At 32.9% G+C, this 15,630-nt stretch overlaps 1 protein-coding gene and 1 long non-coding RNA gene across 2 annotated transcripts; one reads left to right on the forward strand and one right to left on the reverse strand.

Annotated features, from left to right (window-relative positions):
- Positions 1-1,652: 1,652 nt before the first annotated feature.
- Positions 1,653-2,776, reverse strand: LOC114736194 (uncharacterized). The gene is made up of 2 exons (XR_003739336.1): positions 2,588-2,776; positions 1,653-2,514 (listed from the first exon to the last, which is right to left on the reverse strand). It is a non-coding gene; the product is annotated as an uncharacterized LOC114736194 (long non-coding RNA).
- A 10,950-nt stretch (positions 2,777-13,726) lies between these two features.
- Positions 13,727-14,851, forward strand: LOC114736185 (homeobox-leucine zipper protein ATHB-12-like). The gene is made up of 2 exons (XM_028923956.1): positions 13,727-14,121; positions 14,219-14,851. Exons 1-2 carry the CDS (start codon positions 13,735-13,737, stop codon positions 14,558-14,560), a joined length of 729 nt encoding a protein of 242 aa, XP_028779789.1. The 5' UTR covers positions 13,727-13,734; the 3' UTR covers positions 14,561-14,851.
- Positions 14,852-15,630: the final 779 nt, after the last annotated feature.

Here is a 15,630-nt window from a genome sequence, read left to right on the forward strand (position 1 = left end):
ACATCGTATATCCTAATTATCATTCCAAACGAGCCCTTCATTTCAACTTACAAAGAAACTTGCGGAGAGGAATATGAAGGACATGCAGATTCAATAATATCCGCACCTAAGCTATATGGCTATGAATATAAAAGATGTGGGGAATGAAGAGTACAGCTAATCTAAACTATTGTAACGCAAATAAGGACATTAACTTCCAATCCAAACAGTGAAAAAAAGACTTTGGAAAAACAAAAGCTGATGGGGTCATCACCTGATATGTGCATATATATAATCTGCATAATTGAAGGAAAAGGCTGTGCCCAGAAAAGCTGCGTCTCTAAGAGAATTCAACACTCCATGGCCCATTCTCTTTGCTTTTTTTTTCTTCTCTCACAAATCATTCATTCATGCATGCATGGGGAAAACACAAAAGCTACCCCTCTAGCTCCCTCCTGCAGGACCTTCAACTTTATGTTCTGCAAAGGTCAAAAAGTTCCATTTCCCCAAAACCCACCTCCTTTTCAGACGCTCTCCTTTCTCTCACATTCCCTTCTCTTTACAACACACATCACTATGTGTGTGTGTATTCCAAATAACATGGAGAATTCAATATTAAGGGTAATATATACATATATATATATATGCGTGCTGATTAAGAACTGAACAGAAGCATTTACCAATTGAAATAGATGCATATATCTGAAAGGTTTTATTAATATTTTGTGGAGTTTAGTACCAAAGAGTGTACTTAAAAGCTGTTGTTTTGTGACTCATACTCTCATAGTGAGGTCATATGAACATCATATTTCAGAGTTGGAAAGTTAATTGATAGTTGATAATACAGGAAAGAAGCGATGGGTGATCTTTGTCATAGTGAAGTAAACATATTGCGTGCAAGAATGAGTGTGTGAGAAAGGAAAGTAGCTATGTAGATATATAGCCAGTGCTGAATAAGACTGTGTTAGCGTCATATTGGGTTCCCTACATGTGTCTATATAGCCGTAGGGTGCTGACTCTTCTGTCTACCATTCTGATTCAAACCTATTTTATATAAACAATATTCTGAGGATAAATTGTCTCTTCCAAGCCCCTGTGTGGCAGCTCAGCAAAGAAAAAAGCAAAGCAAGTGAAAAAGGTTGTGTAAAAGGGAACACCAGAAAAAGCCCTTTTTTACCTTAATCATTGATCCCAAATACAAATGCAAAGCAGGCGAATGCTTACTGGGCATGCCAGTATTGCCGTGCTCGCTTAATAAGGCTTACTCATTTTCATCAGCAGAATGCTTTAATATAGCATACATTTAAAGCATTATACTGTTGCTTCTTTAATTCAAAATTGACTTCTGATGAAGATTTTTGCTTTCTTTCTTTTTTTATTTTTTTTTATTTTTTATTTGGTAGCCTGTGTTTCACAAGCTCAATAAGATTTTGAAACTTGACCCTTGAGGAGGAGTCATTTTGCCCCCCGAACAATTGAAAAATGACCCCTTTATTGGGGTGGTGGGGTTAGGGTTTCAACACGTTCTGATGAGGAGATATCAAAGCTAGCCAAGGCAAAGTGGTAGGTCTTGAAATAAATTAAAGAATCACACAGATACATATGCTTAAACCAAATCCATTCTAATTACCAAAAAATTTGGTGCAGATTGAAGAGCAAATTAAGCAAAAGAATAAGAACTAACAGAAAATTTTTAGACATGACTATACCAATAAGAATCTAATTAACAGATAACAAGAATGATTCATGATGATTAATCAGTAGTCGCTAAATTGACTGTGCAAAAATCACAAGGTTATCAAGCTGTAACATGTTTAGATCTCCATATTGTTTTTCTTCTGATTTGACAAATGTTGAAGAATCCGATGGAAGATGGCGAAGAATACAAGGCTATCTACCCTAGGAGTCTAGCGCCATCGCTCACCATAGGGAGATACACCATACACGCACATGGTTGATTATTGAACTAAATTAATAATTAATCATGTTAGGCTTCAGTTGTGTCACCAAGAGTTGACATCCGGAAAATGACTGATGAAAGTTGTCCTCATTTGCTTGTTCATCCATAGCTACTAAGCCTTGTTGAGATTGAAGCCACAGATTAAACATAGCCCATGAAACCCTAAAAGATAGTGTGTGTGGGTGTGTGTGTGTGTGAGAGAGAGAGAGAGTGAGTGAGGAGGGGAGGAGTTGATGAACTAGGCTTGCCGGATCTGAATAAAGAAATGACAGAAACAGACAGATCGGATGCTGGAACTCATGATGAGACGACGACGAAGAAGAAATTAAAGAAGATCTCATCGATAGGGTAATGACGAAGGAGAAACCTGACAACAACAAAAAAACTACCATCATCATAGCTTGATCAGAGATAAAAGAAGAAAGTGATGAAATACGAAAAGGAGGTAATGATGAAAGCCTTTTGCTGAAGCAGAGAATGAAATTGGTCAAAATGGCTATGATTACACCAATCTGCGCATTACCCACATCTTTAATTGCTCTAAAAACAAAAAACCCACGATTCATCAGATCCCCCTGTACCACCATAAAAAACAAAACTTTAATAGAACAGAGAGAAAGAAAATAAAAGCAGAGGAATGGATCAAACCGTAACAATGAACTAAGAAGATGAAATCAATGAATGATGCGGGAGAAGCATGTATAATTGGGGGGAATGAAGCCTGGTCCGACGACGACAAATAGAGGATCATGGAGATGAGGGGCATAAGTCCTCCTCGAGCCAGACAACATTCCCCTCAAAACACACAGCTTCCTCTTCTCGATCGGCTTCATCATCATCTTCGTCTTCAGCCCTAGCTAGCTGGGTTTTTTTTTTGGGGGGGGGGGGGGAGGGACGAAGATGGAGGAATAGAGAGGGAGAGGGAGAGGGAGGGGTTATAAGAAGAAGGGTGAAATAGGAACGTTGAAAAAGACAAAAAGGGACCCTACCAGCTGGTTTCACACTTGCAGAGAAATGACCACGACTGCATGCAGTGGGTATGGGGGGGTGTGTGTTTGTGTGAATCAGTGAATGTGTTGCTATCAAATCAATGATATCCACCGTTGGATTTGGCAGATTAATTATAAGGTCATGATGATGTTGTGTCCTTCACCCTATCAACTAAACCCCTTCCTATGTGGTACTAGTCACCAAATATTTGACGGACCCCCCCCCCCAAAATACTATACAACTAATCCTTTTTCTGTTTTTTCCTCGCGAATAAAACTAATCATTTAAAACTTGTTTAAGATAGCATCTAAAAACATTTATAAACATATTTTATTTAAGTCAGAACAAAATTTTTCTCATATTTATCTCATTTTTAAATTCCAATTGATAAGTTATCTATAAATTTTGTTTAGGACCGGAGGTAGTATTTCAAACAAGCCCTTAAGCGGTGGCCTCAACGTTGCATTCTACTTTATCTAATGAATTAATTAATTATTCTACTTTATCTAATTAACTAATTAATATGCTATTCCGATCCTTAATATAAGACCTATTTAACTAATTTGATTAGATTAATAAAGTTAAGTAAGTTAGTTAATTATAAAAAATATGACATGTTTTTCTTAAAACACCATAATTATCTTTCTTAACATCTCCCTTCCCTCTTTTACTTGATTATGCTTGAAAGAGTATTAACAGAGGTAATTTAATTAGGAAAAACGGATAAATATGACAAATATGTCTTATATTTAAAACCAAAATCAACTCAATAATTATGTCCTATGTTAAGGATTGAGGAGTACTTGCTCTGATCTATTTGTCGCCTCATCAAAATTAAGAAAACATGATTAAATTATTAAATTCATTTTAGGAAGACTTAAATTTGCGTACCCCAATAATAATTAGATAGAATTTGTGCTTACCAACCATATTAAACATTATTTGTTCTACTCATGTTCTAATATATTCCTCTAGTCCTATTTATTAAAAAAGAAGAGAAAAATAAAAAGGAAAAAAACCAACAAAATTAAACAAGAAGGCCTAGAACTAGAAGCTTCATCTCAATATCTATGCGATGACCATAATGTCACAAGTGTTACCATTTCTAAAACAACTTATAGAATGGATTAACCTTTACGTACTTGTTATAAGTTACCAAGCAATGTGTTGATATTTTGTCATTCATTTATTATATTGCAAATAATTATTTTTTCAAAAGTGCATATATTAAATATGGATAAAGTTAAAAAGTTGTTATATTTTAATTGAGAGTTAATACAGTTTAAAATTTTCTTTATTCTATATAAAATATGGTAGAGGTACTTTATAAATAGGATCAGAAGAGTATACTTGAATCAATTTTGAATTAATAATGTCGGATAGCGTCAAAATGTTGGCTGGAAACAAAAGTATAAATAGTTGTCTAAAAGTATTATGTTATCAGCCTTCTAATGTTCGAGCTAAACTTTATTTTAGTTCTTTAATGTTACTGCTTCTTTTGCCATCCTTTAATTTTAAAAATAAGCATATATACAGTGTCTATGGATAATGAAATTTGATATAAGTTGAACATGTTATATTAAATATAGCTGCTGATTATATGTGGCCTAAAGTATAAATTGGGAGCAAATTAAGGGAAGAGTAGGTGGGGGAGTTGTTCGGAAGTGGAGCTGGTACAAGCATTCAATGTGGCGTGAGATTAGAAAATGATATAAATAAAAAAACAACAACAACAGAGGAGGATGAACATGCATATAGTTAGACATACATACCGCGCATATTTTTATTCCAGTCATATTATTCAATAATTATGATTAATGTGATTTGACATTATGGGAACAAATGACCTGATACTGATAATGTATTTAAATAATGATTATCAATTATACGATCACTATACCATTCTGTTTCTATTTATAAATTACTTATAGAGCAAAAGTTTGTTTTTAAATATAAGTTACTTGTAAGTAATTAATAAGCTTTTTTTAATTTTATTTTATGACTTATAAAATACATAGAAAGATAAATAAATAAATGAGAAAAATAAATAAAACATATTTAATACCTTTTTTTTTAAGAGGGGGCAAATAAAAAAAAAAGTGCCAATTTAATGTATTTTTTATTTTGTGAGCTTGAGAAACAAGTGGGTTAAGAGATAGAGATGTTATTCAAACAAACAAAAATATATTATAAAAATAAAAGAGAAAGAGAAAGGCAAAAAAAGGAAGGAATTCAGAGGGGTGGTTGAGGGAAGGGGGAGGCCCGTAAAAAGAACCGAATTTATTAATTATGCAAAATGTTGATTTTTTTTTTTTTTAAATGTGTTGTTGTTTCTCGTTTGTTTGTTTGTTCGGGATTGGTACTCATAAATAACGAGAGAGAAAAGCGATCATCGTGTGGCGTGTAGCTTTTAAGGCCTGGCCACACAACCGAGGCAGGTTTACACACATGCCACCATGGGCTCCACTTTCCCTTTCTTTCCTTCCTTTTCTTTTTTTTTTTTTTTTTTAAATTCCTTTTCACTCTCACGGCTTTCCCCTCTTTTTTCCCCAAAAAAAAAAAACAAAAACAAAAGGCGCGTCCCAATTCCTCGGCGACTATTCTGCGTCCTGTTTCTCGTAGCGGCACCCAAACGACGCCGTTTTAATTTCATAGAATATAGTACTAAATGGGAAGTTAGGCCCAGGCACTGAGTAGTCTCCCCTGTCTCGTCCGCCTCGCATTTACATCATCACATGCTAAGCAGTAAGCACCTCCTCGTCTTATGGCTTATTCAATTTCTCAGTCGTTCGTGTCCATTTAAAAAATTGGGCCAAAAAAAAAATCTAAAACTTACATCAATTTTTTTATATTTATTATACAAATTATTTTTTTTAATATATAACGTAAGACTTAATTAACTAATTTAAATAGATTAATAATATTAATTAAATTAGTTAATATGATTTTTTTTAAAACATCTTAAGCATTTTCTTTAATTCCTTCCCTACTTTCTTTATTGATTATTATTGGAGTCATATCAATGTAATTAATTTTAAAAAAAATTAATATATGTGCATTAATGTTTCAAGTGGATCCTGTATTAAGAGTACTCAAATTCATCCAGGAAAAAAAAAGTACTCGAATCCATATTCCAATCTCGAAATTATCATATTTTTCAATATGTGCAGTCATATAACATAATTTTCACAAATTTATATTACTCTTCTAGTCTTAAATATAATACTCACTTTATAGTGTAAATTATATTATAAAATAGCTCTTGTATTTAAAACTGGAGTAGTATTTCGTTTTTTTTTTTGTGTGAACAATATTAGGAATTTTTTTTATTTTGCTGTTGGGCTTTTAACCTTGGAATTACATGCCAGGTCAGCACCAAGCCGTCCAGCGGCATATATAAAATTGGAGCTGAATTACTAACAGGGAATAGGTTTAGCGAAATGGTCTAGTCCTTCACAATATGACGAATAAGATTCAAATTCTCACTGGAAGAGGTGTTCCACATTTAATACTTGACAATATTATAAATAAGATTGTCTCTAATAGGAAGATGTCTATATTTTAATGAAAAATAAAAATAAAAATTCAAGCTGAATTAAAAAAATTCACCTGTACAATAATACCACCAGGTTCATTCATATTCTGAGGAGAGACGCCACATTTCAAAATGAAACAGCGAGGGGTTTGGGTTTGGACAAAAGTCAAAGCGATGCAGTGAACGAAGCTGGTTGTCTCAACCTAGTACGCTCAGCAATAGTAATTAAAAGACATATCCAAATGAAGCAGACAAACACATTTAATTAATTGTTCTGACAAACATAAAACTGCACAGTCACTGTGAGCTGGCCGCATTAATGAGGTCGCTAGCTAGAATCCAGCTCCATTAAGTTACCAAAGCATCTCCATTTTATTATATTATATGAGTACACCAAAAAAAAGTGAGGGAATTCCTTCCAGCTTCCAGCGCCAACCCTCTCCCACTCTCTCTCTCTATAAATAATCAAAAAGTTCCTTATTATTAACGTCAAATCGTGAAAAACCAATAGTAATAAGGAAAGCGTCGGAATTGTGAGCGCGGGATCTCATGTTTAGAGCTGCTTGTGTCATTTTCTCAATACAAAAAGTGAGTTGATGATCAAATTAGTCATAAATATAAAAAACTAATTTATTTTTTTTTTATATTTTTTAAGATAATAATTTTTATAATAACTGTACATGTTAAATATTTTATCAAATAATAATTCTGGTTAATACACATAATTAATAAAAATATTTTAAGAAAAATAATACCTATTTATTACAAATGAGTAATTTAACTAATTTTTTTAGTCTAACCAACCTTTATATTAATAGCATGAGGTAATATATTATTAAGGGTGAGGTCATCATTTGTGGTTGTGTTTAGCAACTGGCGTGTAGCGGCGCGCGTTTGTGAGTTGAATTTTTTTCGCGTGGCACATGAGAATGAGAGTGACAAGGAGAGACGACGATTCTGTGGTTCTTTTTCACTACTTAACCTCTTCGATTTCTGTGGCCCACACAGAAACCCAAAAAACAGTTTCACAAAATAATCCCCCGCTCCTCATAGATTTGCTCAATTTTTAATCACTTTTTTTTTTAATTTTGTGAAGAAAGCATGTATGAGGTAATTGTGTGATTCATGTGTGTATGCTGAGCTATCAACCACCTCAGCAACCATTCTTAAATCCACCGATTTTCAGCATGACGATTAGTAATTACCCTTTCTAATTCAAAATGTACCGCTTCCCCCCCCCTCTCATAAGCTAGTCCAATACTATTAAGAATTAAGAAAATTATAAAGACGGGAAGATCAAATATATTCTCTCCAACAAATAATGCCTAATTGTCAAATCCACCGCATTTCTACCCTCATCTTCAAAATTTTCCTATCAAATCAAATAAATAAGTATATGCACCGATGTTATACTACTCCTCCGTCCGTTCCTTATTATAAGAGACGAATAACCGAATTACGTTGATAAAAAACGTTAAAATTAGTTAAGAACAATTATATGTAAAAGTATAATTTTTTTTTCAAAATGCCCTCATTAATAAGGAGAGAGAGCATAAAAAGAGAACAATAGTAAATTCTTAAAAGAAAGAGAAGTGGGAAGGAGAGAGAGTGTGAGTTGAAACAATACTATAAAATATAGGAAATCAACACAAAAAGTAGAGACAACTGTAAGTGTCTCTTATATTTAGGAACATGCTATAAGCTCAAATGTCTCCTATAATAAGGAACGGAGGGAGTATTACGCTGCGATAAGATATTTTTAGAGTAAGCTGTAAAGATTAGTGAACTTCATTATGAACGACTACTGTTAGAAACGTTACTTTTTTAAAAATATAAATTAAAAAAATGCTCTTTGTATTTAACACTAACATTTTATGAATAATTAAAGACACCAAAACTTTTTAAAAGATAATGGTATGATGGTATCTTCTGAAAAAGAATTTAAATAGGACGCGATGCCTCCGGGCTCCAGCTAAGAGCATATTCGGGGCCTCGCAACATGCTCTGCCTGTCGTTAACACTAAACACTCAAAATCCAACTCAATTTATTTGTTTGTTATATATTTTTAAAAAAAAAAAACATAAGAGAGTGTACATATTTTGGGTTGCATATAAGAAAATATTATTCTCATCCAGAATTTTCAACATTTTTCGTGAGAATTGAAAAAAAAAAAAACCTTACATTTATTTTACCTCTGTTTAGCATAAGGTCATGTTTATATCAAATTTTTTACATTCAACTCTTTCAATCGCACACGACCGTATATCTCATTTTTAACACATGGCCGTAAATAATTAAAGAACTTGACATGACGAGCATGAATAGCTTGACGTAAGTTTTTTGGTTTTAAGCTTATACGCTTTTCTCTAATTTACAAATAAGATGAGAGAAATGTGCCTAAAAATTAGGGGTTAAAAAATTTAAATAAAAACCAACCAAGATTGAGACCAGACAAATTATTGTTCAAAATAAAAGGGTATTTAGAAACCTTAAAAAGCACTATAAAAAGTATTTTTGAGTAAATTAAAATAAAATTTTTTTCACATCTTTATTTTGGACTATATAAAATTTTTTTAAAAACTGAAACATGCTTTCAATAAGAGTATACTAATAGCTGACATATAAAAAAGTTAAATTAAAAGTGTAATTTCAGGATTAGATGAGGATGAAAAGTATTCTCCGTTCCTTATTATAAGAGACATTTGATGCTTATGGACATGTTCCCATATATAAGAGACACTTAAAAGTTGTCTTCATTTTTCTGTATTGATTTCCTATTTTATCTCTATTTATTTTGTCTCCAACTCATACTCTCTCTCCTCTCCTATTTCTCTTTCTTTTAATAATTTAATTGTTCTCTCTCATACTCTCTCCTTATTAATGGGGGTATTGTTAGAAAAAACATTATACACTTTTTACATATTAAATGTCTTCAACTAATTTTAACTGTTTTTTTTTTATCAACATAATTTGATTATTTATCTCTTATAATAAACAATGGAGGAGTAACAAATAACCATTGCGGTGATTGGAATTAATTGCGGTGAAAGTAACGATTGGTGAGTTCCAATGAAAGCTGGCCTGGCTGCACCTTCATTCTCATCCACGTGCTTCCGGGGGAACCTCACGTGCCTCATGGGAGAGGACGAGGGAGTGGTTGAAACTTGAAAAGCAAAAAGGCCGAACATACTTTTGACCCTGCTTTCTCATTTCTACTTTCCCCCAAGTCAACATTTTTCTTCGTTTAACATCACATCATCACCAATTCCTGTCGCGTTATGAATTTGAGTCACTTTGCATGCAAAGTTTACAGCGTCCTTGGATATATATATATATATAATTAATTAAAAATGCCATTATTTTTTCACCCAATTTTTTAAATTAAATGACTCAAAAATATATGTCATAATCAAATACAAAGCCCCAGAATTAAAAACTAAACAATTTAAAACTGTTGCAAGTTTTACGAGCACGTTAACCATTTGTTTTTTGTTGCAAGTGAGGGCCTGGCCCAAAAGACAGGAGCTAAAACATAGGGGAATCAGATAGATGGATTGAATGGGCCAAGTCCGTACGCCCACCATGAAACATCTAATCACCTCTTTTTATAATGGGCTAGCCCGATGACGCAGAGCCCAGATGTAGATGGATTTTGAGCCACAGAAATTACACCATACATGCCAGCTTAACAACGCTGAAAGAACTAATCCCTCACAATATCATCAACTGTGATGTTTGAATTCCAGCCGAGAAAGCTGCATATATTTAATATCTCATAATATATAAAAAATAATTATATTTAATAAGAGAATATGTTGAGCCAACCAAAAAAAAAAAAACCTGAACGCATCTAAGACCTATTCCATTTTTTCTCCATTGTATCCGTGCTCATTATATTTTCTAACAGAGGATCCCAACTCGCCCCTCACACTTACAAAAATTTTAAGAAAACTGTTTGGTGCTGTTGGGTTGTGAGATCACAACTTGCCCTCATACTCGATCTTTAACGTTAGAGTTAGTTGACTAGTCTATATAAATTAAAAAAATTAGTTAAGTTAATTATTTATAATAAATAGATATTGTCTTTTCTAATATATTCTTACTAATCAAATGTATTAGCTATAATTACTATTATCATATGAACTATATTGAAAAAAATCGATAAATATAATAAATAAAATGGATTAAAATCTTATATTTAAGAATCAAATAAAAACTAAACAAACTTTCATAAAAATAAGAGATAGTATAATCTTTATAGACTTGTAATATACTATATGTATAGTCACTAACAACATATTAACTCACAGTATGTCGAACAAGTTAATAATGGCAGAAAAAGCACAGGTTGTGGGCCACAAAATAAAACGAAACCTGAGCTTTGTAGAATTGAAGCCTTAAAAACAAGCAATTTCAGAGTGCTCACTTTCTCTTCCTTCTCATGCTGTCCCTAACCGAATACCATATTCATTCGTAGATATAAAAAGTAGTTGACTAATTTAAATAGATTAAGAAAATAAGTTAAGTTAGTTATTTATCATAAATATATACTCCTCCAGTCCTTATTATAAGACCCAATTTGACTTTTTATTTGGTCATAATTATAAGACCCAATCCATTTTCTCTCTTATATTTATGCATTTTTTTTCAAGATAATCCTTCTAATAATGATAGTTTTAGCCAATATACTTAATTAGCAAGGATATTTTAGGAATGACAACACTTATTTATTATAAATAACCAACTTAACTTACTTCCTTAATCTCCTCAAATAAGTCAATTTGGTCTTATAATTAGGACCGGAGGAGTATTATATTTCTCAAAATATATTTGCTAATCATATCTATTGATTAAAACTATTATTATTAGAAAGACTATCTTAAAAAATGTATAGATATGAGAGACAAAATGAACTGAAATTTTATATTTAAGATCAAAATAAAAATCAAATGAGATCTTGAGTAGTAGTATTATTGTTAATCAACGTGATGATTTAAATTGACGATAAACAAGAGCGACTGGATCTAGAAGCTACTTTTGCTTCCCGCTTCTTCTTCCCTTTTTTCTAAAAAAATAAAGTAGATGATATATGTTGTTCCATTCAATTATTTAATTTCATGCCCCAGAGATTCCCATCACAGTGAAATATCCATATATTAATTATTACATGCCATTAGTCCGAGCGTTAACCTTTTAATTAACGCCATAATTTAACGACATCCCATGACTTTCCGAACTTACTCGAATTTGCGTAAATGTCTACATATATGGTCAATTTTATTACTCATTAAATAATTTATTGGAAATTAGATTCCCAGTCTCTCTGTTTGATCCAAAAGAGGAGGAAGAAGAAGGCTGCTTTATATTCGTCGTATTTTTAGGAGACGTTAATTTTTATTGTTGTTGAAAGACAATCTTGGTCACGCTAAAAAATTACAACCTTTTGTTCTTAATATAAAATTTTGTTTGAATTTTATTTTGATTTTAAGTATAAAACCTCAATTTTTTTGTTTCTCATATTTATAAATTTCTTTCTAAAATAGTCATTTTAACAATAATAGTTCTAACCAATATACTTTATTAGTAATAATATTTTAGGCAAAATAATATCTATTTAGGATAAATAAATAACTCAGTTTATTTTTTTAATCTCTTTAAATTAGTCAACCAGTTTTTATAATTAAAATAAAAGGTAGTATAGAGTTTTTTGTTAATAGGATATAAAAAGGCAAAACACTCACATGTTGAAGATAACGAAAAAGAAATGAGAGAAAAAGAGGAGATTGGGACAGATCCACCGTACGGGATCGAAAAGCCTCCTCAGTGGATGCGACATCGTTAGATAATGCCACGCGTCCGTGAACTTTCAAGGACGAAGTTTGGATCACGCCACGTCATGAAAGAGAAACAAAAGACTTCCGTAATGGGATGCTCTGCTTTGCAGGTGGACGCGTGGCAGAATCTGGTTGGAGATGTGTGACAGGTGACAGATTCGTGTTCCCGGCCAACTAGTTTGATTGGCTCCAAAATTGGATATTTTGTTTACTTTCGAATTTAGAATTTTGAGAAAGTCTGAATGGGAACTCGTTTTCAGAGTGGGCAAAAGAAAAATTAAAATTCAAAGCCAGTATTTTTCTTATAAAAAAAAAATCAAAGCCAGTATTGAATGGATCAGAATTCGAAGCTTCTGATAAACAAAATGGGAGCAGTTTTAGCTATAACATTTAACAACACAGATTGATATCCTCTTTCACAATCAAATTAGTTAAATCAAGGAGATATACATTAAAAAGAAAATGTTAATAAATAACAATCAAATACTGTAAAAACAAGTTTACATAAAACTCGACTTTAATTAAATCACGTACTGTGTGTGTGTGTTTACCTTTTAATGAACTGGGTGACATGCTAGTAGGAAACTTTTACATAGTAGAAAAAGACGTATAGGTTGCGTTTGATACGAAAAATCAGGGATAAGGGCTGTGATTGAAAGAGAAAAATTATATTAAAAACTGCTTGGTATGAGTAATTGTGTGATATTTGGGATTAAAAAAAACCCATATATGTAGGGATTAAAGAGTATCATGAGAAGATATGGTATTCTCCAATCCCATCTATGTGGGACTGCTTAATCCTATGTAATAAGAAACTATTCATACTAAACATCATTTTAACACATGTTTTGAATTCTAATCCAATCTTTATATCTAATTTTTAATATTTCGCACCAAATAAGATCAAAAGTTATTTTTATACATTAATTGATGGATACCTATCTATCTATTGTATAAACTGAAAATGGAATTAGATGATAACCAGAAAGCCGAGGTAGGCAGGCTCTTGGGATCATTTAGAGTTGATTAATTAATACTGGTTATGTTCTTTGTATATTTTTTTAAGGAAAAACCATATTAAAAGTACCTATATTTCTTTTTATTTTCAATTTAGTATCTATACATTTTTTTCACTTAATTAAATTTTTAATTTCGTTAATCCCTGCACATAGACTAAAAATACTAATAGAACAAAGTTACAAGAGCTAATATTACTAAAAAAATAAAATTAAATAATTTAATTTAGAAAAGAAATACATAGGTACCTAATTCAAAATTCAAAGAAAGCATATGAAATTCCAATATGTTTTTCCCTATTTTTGAGTCCAAACTTTAAAAAAAAAAATACAAATAGTATGACATTGGACAACAGGGCCGAGGAGCACTATAAAGAGGCAACGGCTGAATTTCATTAATACTAACAATCCCCAGAAAGATGTCTGCCCATTATGAATTCTCTCATTCTGCAGCAGCGGAAACATACAACAGAACGACATCCACTTCTTCATCTTCTTCACCAACAAGAACATCCGGAACCGGGAAAAAGAATAGCAGTAGCAAAAAAAGGTTCAGTGAGGAGCAAATCAAGTTAATGGAGTCCATTTTCGAGACTGAGTCCAAGCTCGATCACCCAAAACAGTTGCAGCTAGCTTCACACCTTGGCTTGCAGCCTCGCCAGGTGGCCATATGGTTCCAGAATAGAAGAGCTCGATCCAAGTCCAAACACCTCCAACGTTCTTACTATCTACTCCAAGCCAATTACGATGCTTTGGCTTCCAAAGTCGAGGCCCTCAAGAAGGAGAACCATGCATTACTTCTACAGGTACTGCAAAACACTCTTTCTTAGTTTGAATCGCGTGTTAGTGTGGTACCCATTTCAGATAATAGGCTAATGATGAGGATTGTGTGATTTCCAACAGTTGCAGGAGTTGAAAGATTCGAAAGATCAAACCTTTTGTTGTAAGAAAGTGGAAGATGAAAGTATGATGGACAGAAAGTCTGATAATGGAGGGACCTTCGTCAAGCCAAGTCCATCAATGGAAAGATCAGAACAAATACCTGGGATTCTTTCAGATGATGATAGGAGCTCAAAGGCAGAATATGTTGGGGCTGAAGATGAACTTGCGATTCTGAGCTTCTCTGATAAGCATACAGATAGTCCCTTGACGTCACAAGAAGTTTGGAGAAATCTTGAGTCCACTGATGATGACTTCTTAGCCCAGTCTGACGGTGGTTATCAATGGTGGGACTTCTGGTCCTGAATTAAATAATGAAGAGTTTTGGAAATAATAGGTCTGTTCTTGCTAAATTACATGGAAAGATTGAGGGCAATAACAAGGTGAAGATTTTCCGTGCACTCTGGAAATTTCACTTCTTCAGAGTTCTGGTGGTAGCCAATGCCGTTTTTGCTAAGAGTGAAACTTAAGGGTAAGTGTGGATTAAGGAAAGGGTAAAAACATATGAGAAAAGGGAACTTTTGATTTAAATCTGAATGCTTTTGGTAAAAAAAAAAAAAATTCTGAATGCGGACAAATATGCAAACCAAAGCCTTCCTGTTTTTTTTTTCCCCCACCTTTTCCTTTGTTCTTTTTCGTCAATGGGGAGTTGGGTAATAACCCAAAAAAGCGAAGGGTGCCAAATGAGGTTGGAATGTTAGAAGATTTCTTTTAGCAGACTAAAATGGCAGATAAGGAACAACTGAAGTTATACGTATCTGTTCAAACATAGACCTAAATCCAAACCAAGGGGTTTTTTTGGGGCAATGAATCGTTAAGAACGTTGCTTCTACGCTGGCATGCTAGTTTCAAAATGGCATTTAACATTGGAATTAACAACCATCTCATTGCCTACGCAAACATAAACATTATTTTATTAACGATGTAAAAACAAGTTTTTAATTTTAAGTTAATGAAAAAGAGCAACAAGAAACAGGGGACTCTGTTCTGTGTAGATCTGAATATTAATAATGTCATTCATACAAACACTGTGATTCATTTTTGCACATTGCAATAACAACCTAAGGTAAGAGGAATTCTTACATACGCCCACAACACCACCTCATCCTTGTTCCTTTTTTTTTTTTTTTGGGAATAAACACTGGAGAGTTTCATTAAAACAGCAAGAACATTACAGCAAAATCAGAAAAAGGTCTATCCTGCATCAATGTCCGCCTCTGTGGCCAATAAAATTATAACTTTGTTACGGAGAAAGAGTGAGAGAGTTTTCAGAAAAAGGACGCGGAGATGAGAGAGTGTTAGAGACTAAGAGCATGTATTACTAAAAGGCTATTAAAATAACAGTAAGGCAAATGAGTGCCATGTCGACTGATACA

This window comes from Neltuma alba, unplaced genomic scaffold, assembly GCF_004799145.2.
Source record: "Neltuma alba isolate B1F8T4 unplaced genomic scaffold, ASM479914v2 tig00013318_pilon, whole genome shotgun sequence".
In the NCBI taxonomy this organism is placed as follows: Eukaryota; Viridiplantae; Streptophyta; class Magnoliopsida; order Fabales; family Fabaceae; genus Neltuma; species Neltuma alba.

Coding starts and splice junctions, on each gene's coding strand:
- LOC114736185 (XM_028923956.1), top strand. CDS start 13,735: ATGTCTGCCCATTATGAATTCTCTCATTCTGCAGCAGCGGAAACATAC. Junction 14,122..14,218: donor ACCATGCATTACTTCTACAG/GTACTGCAAAAC, acceptor GATTTCCAACAG/TTGCAGGAGTTGAAAGATTC.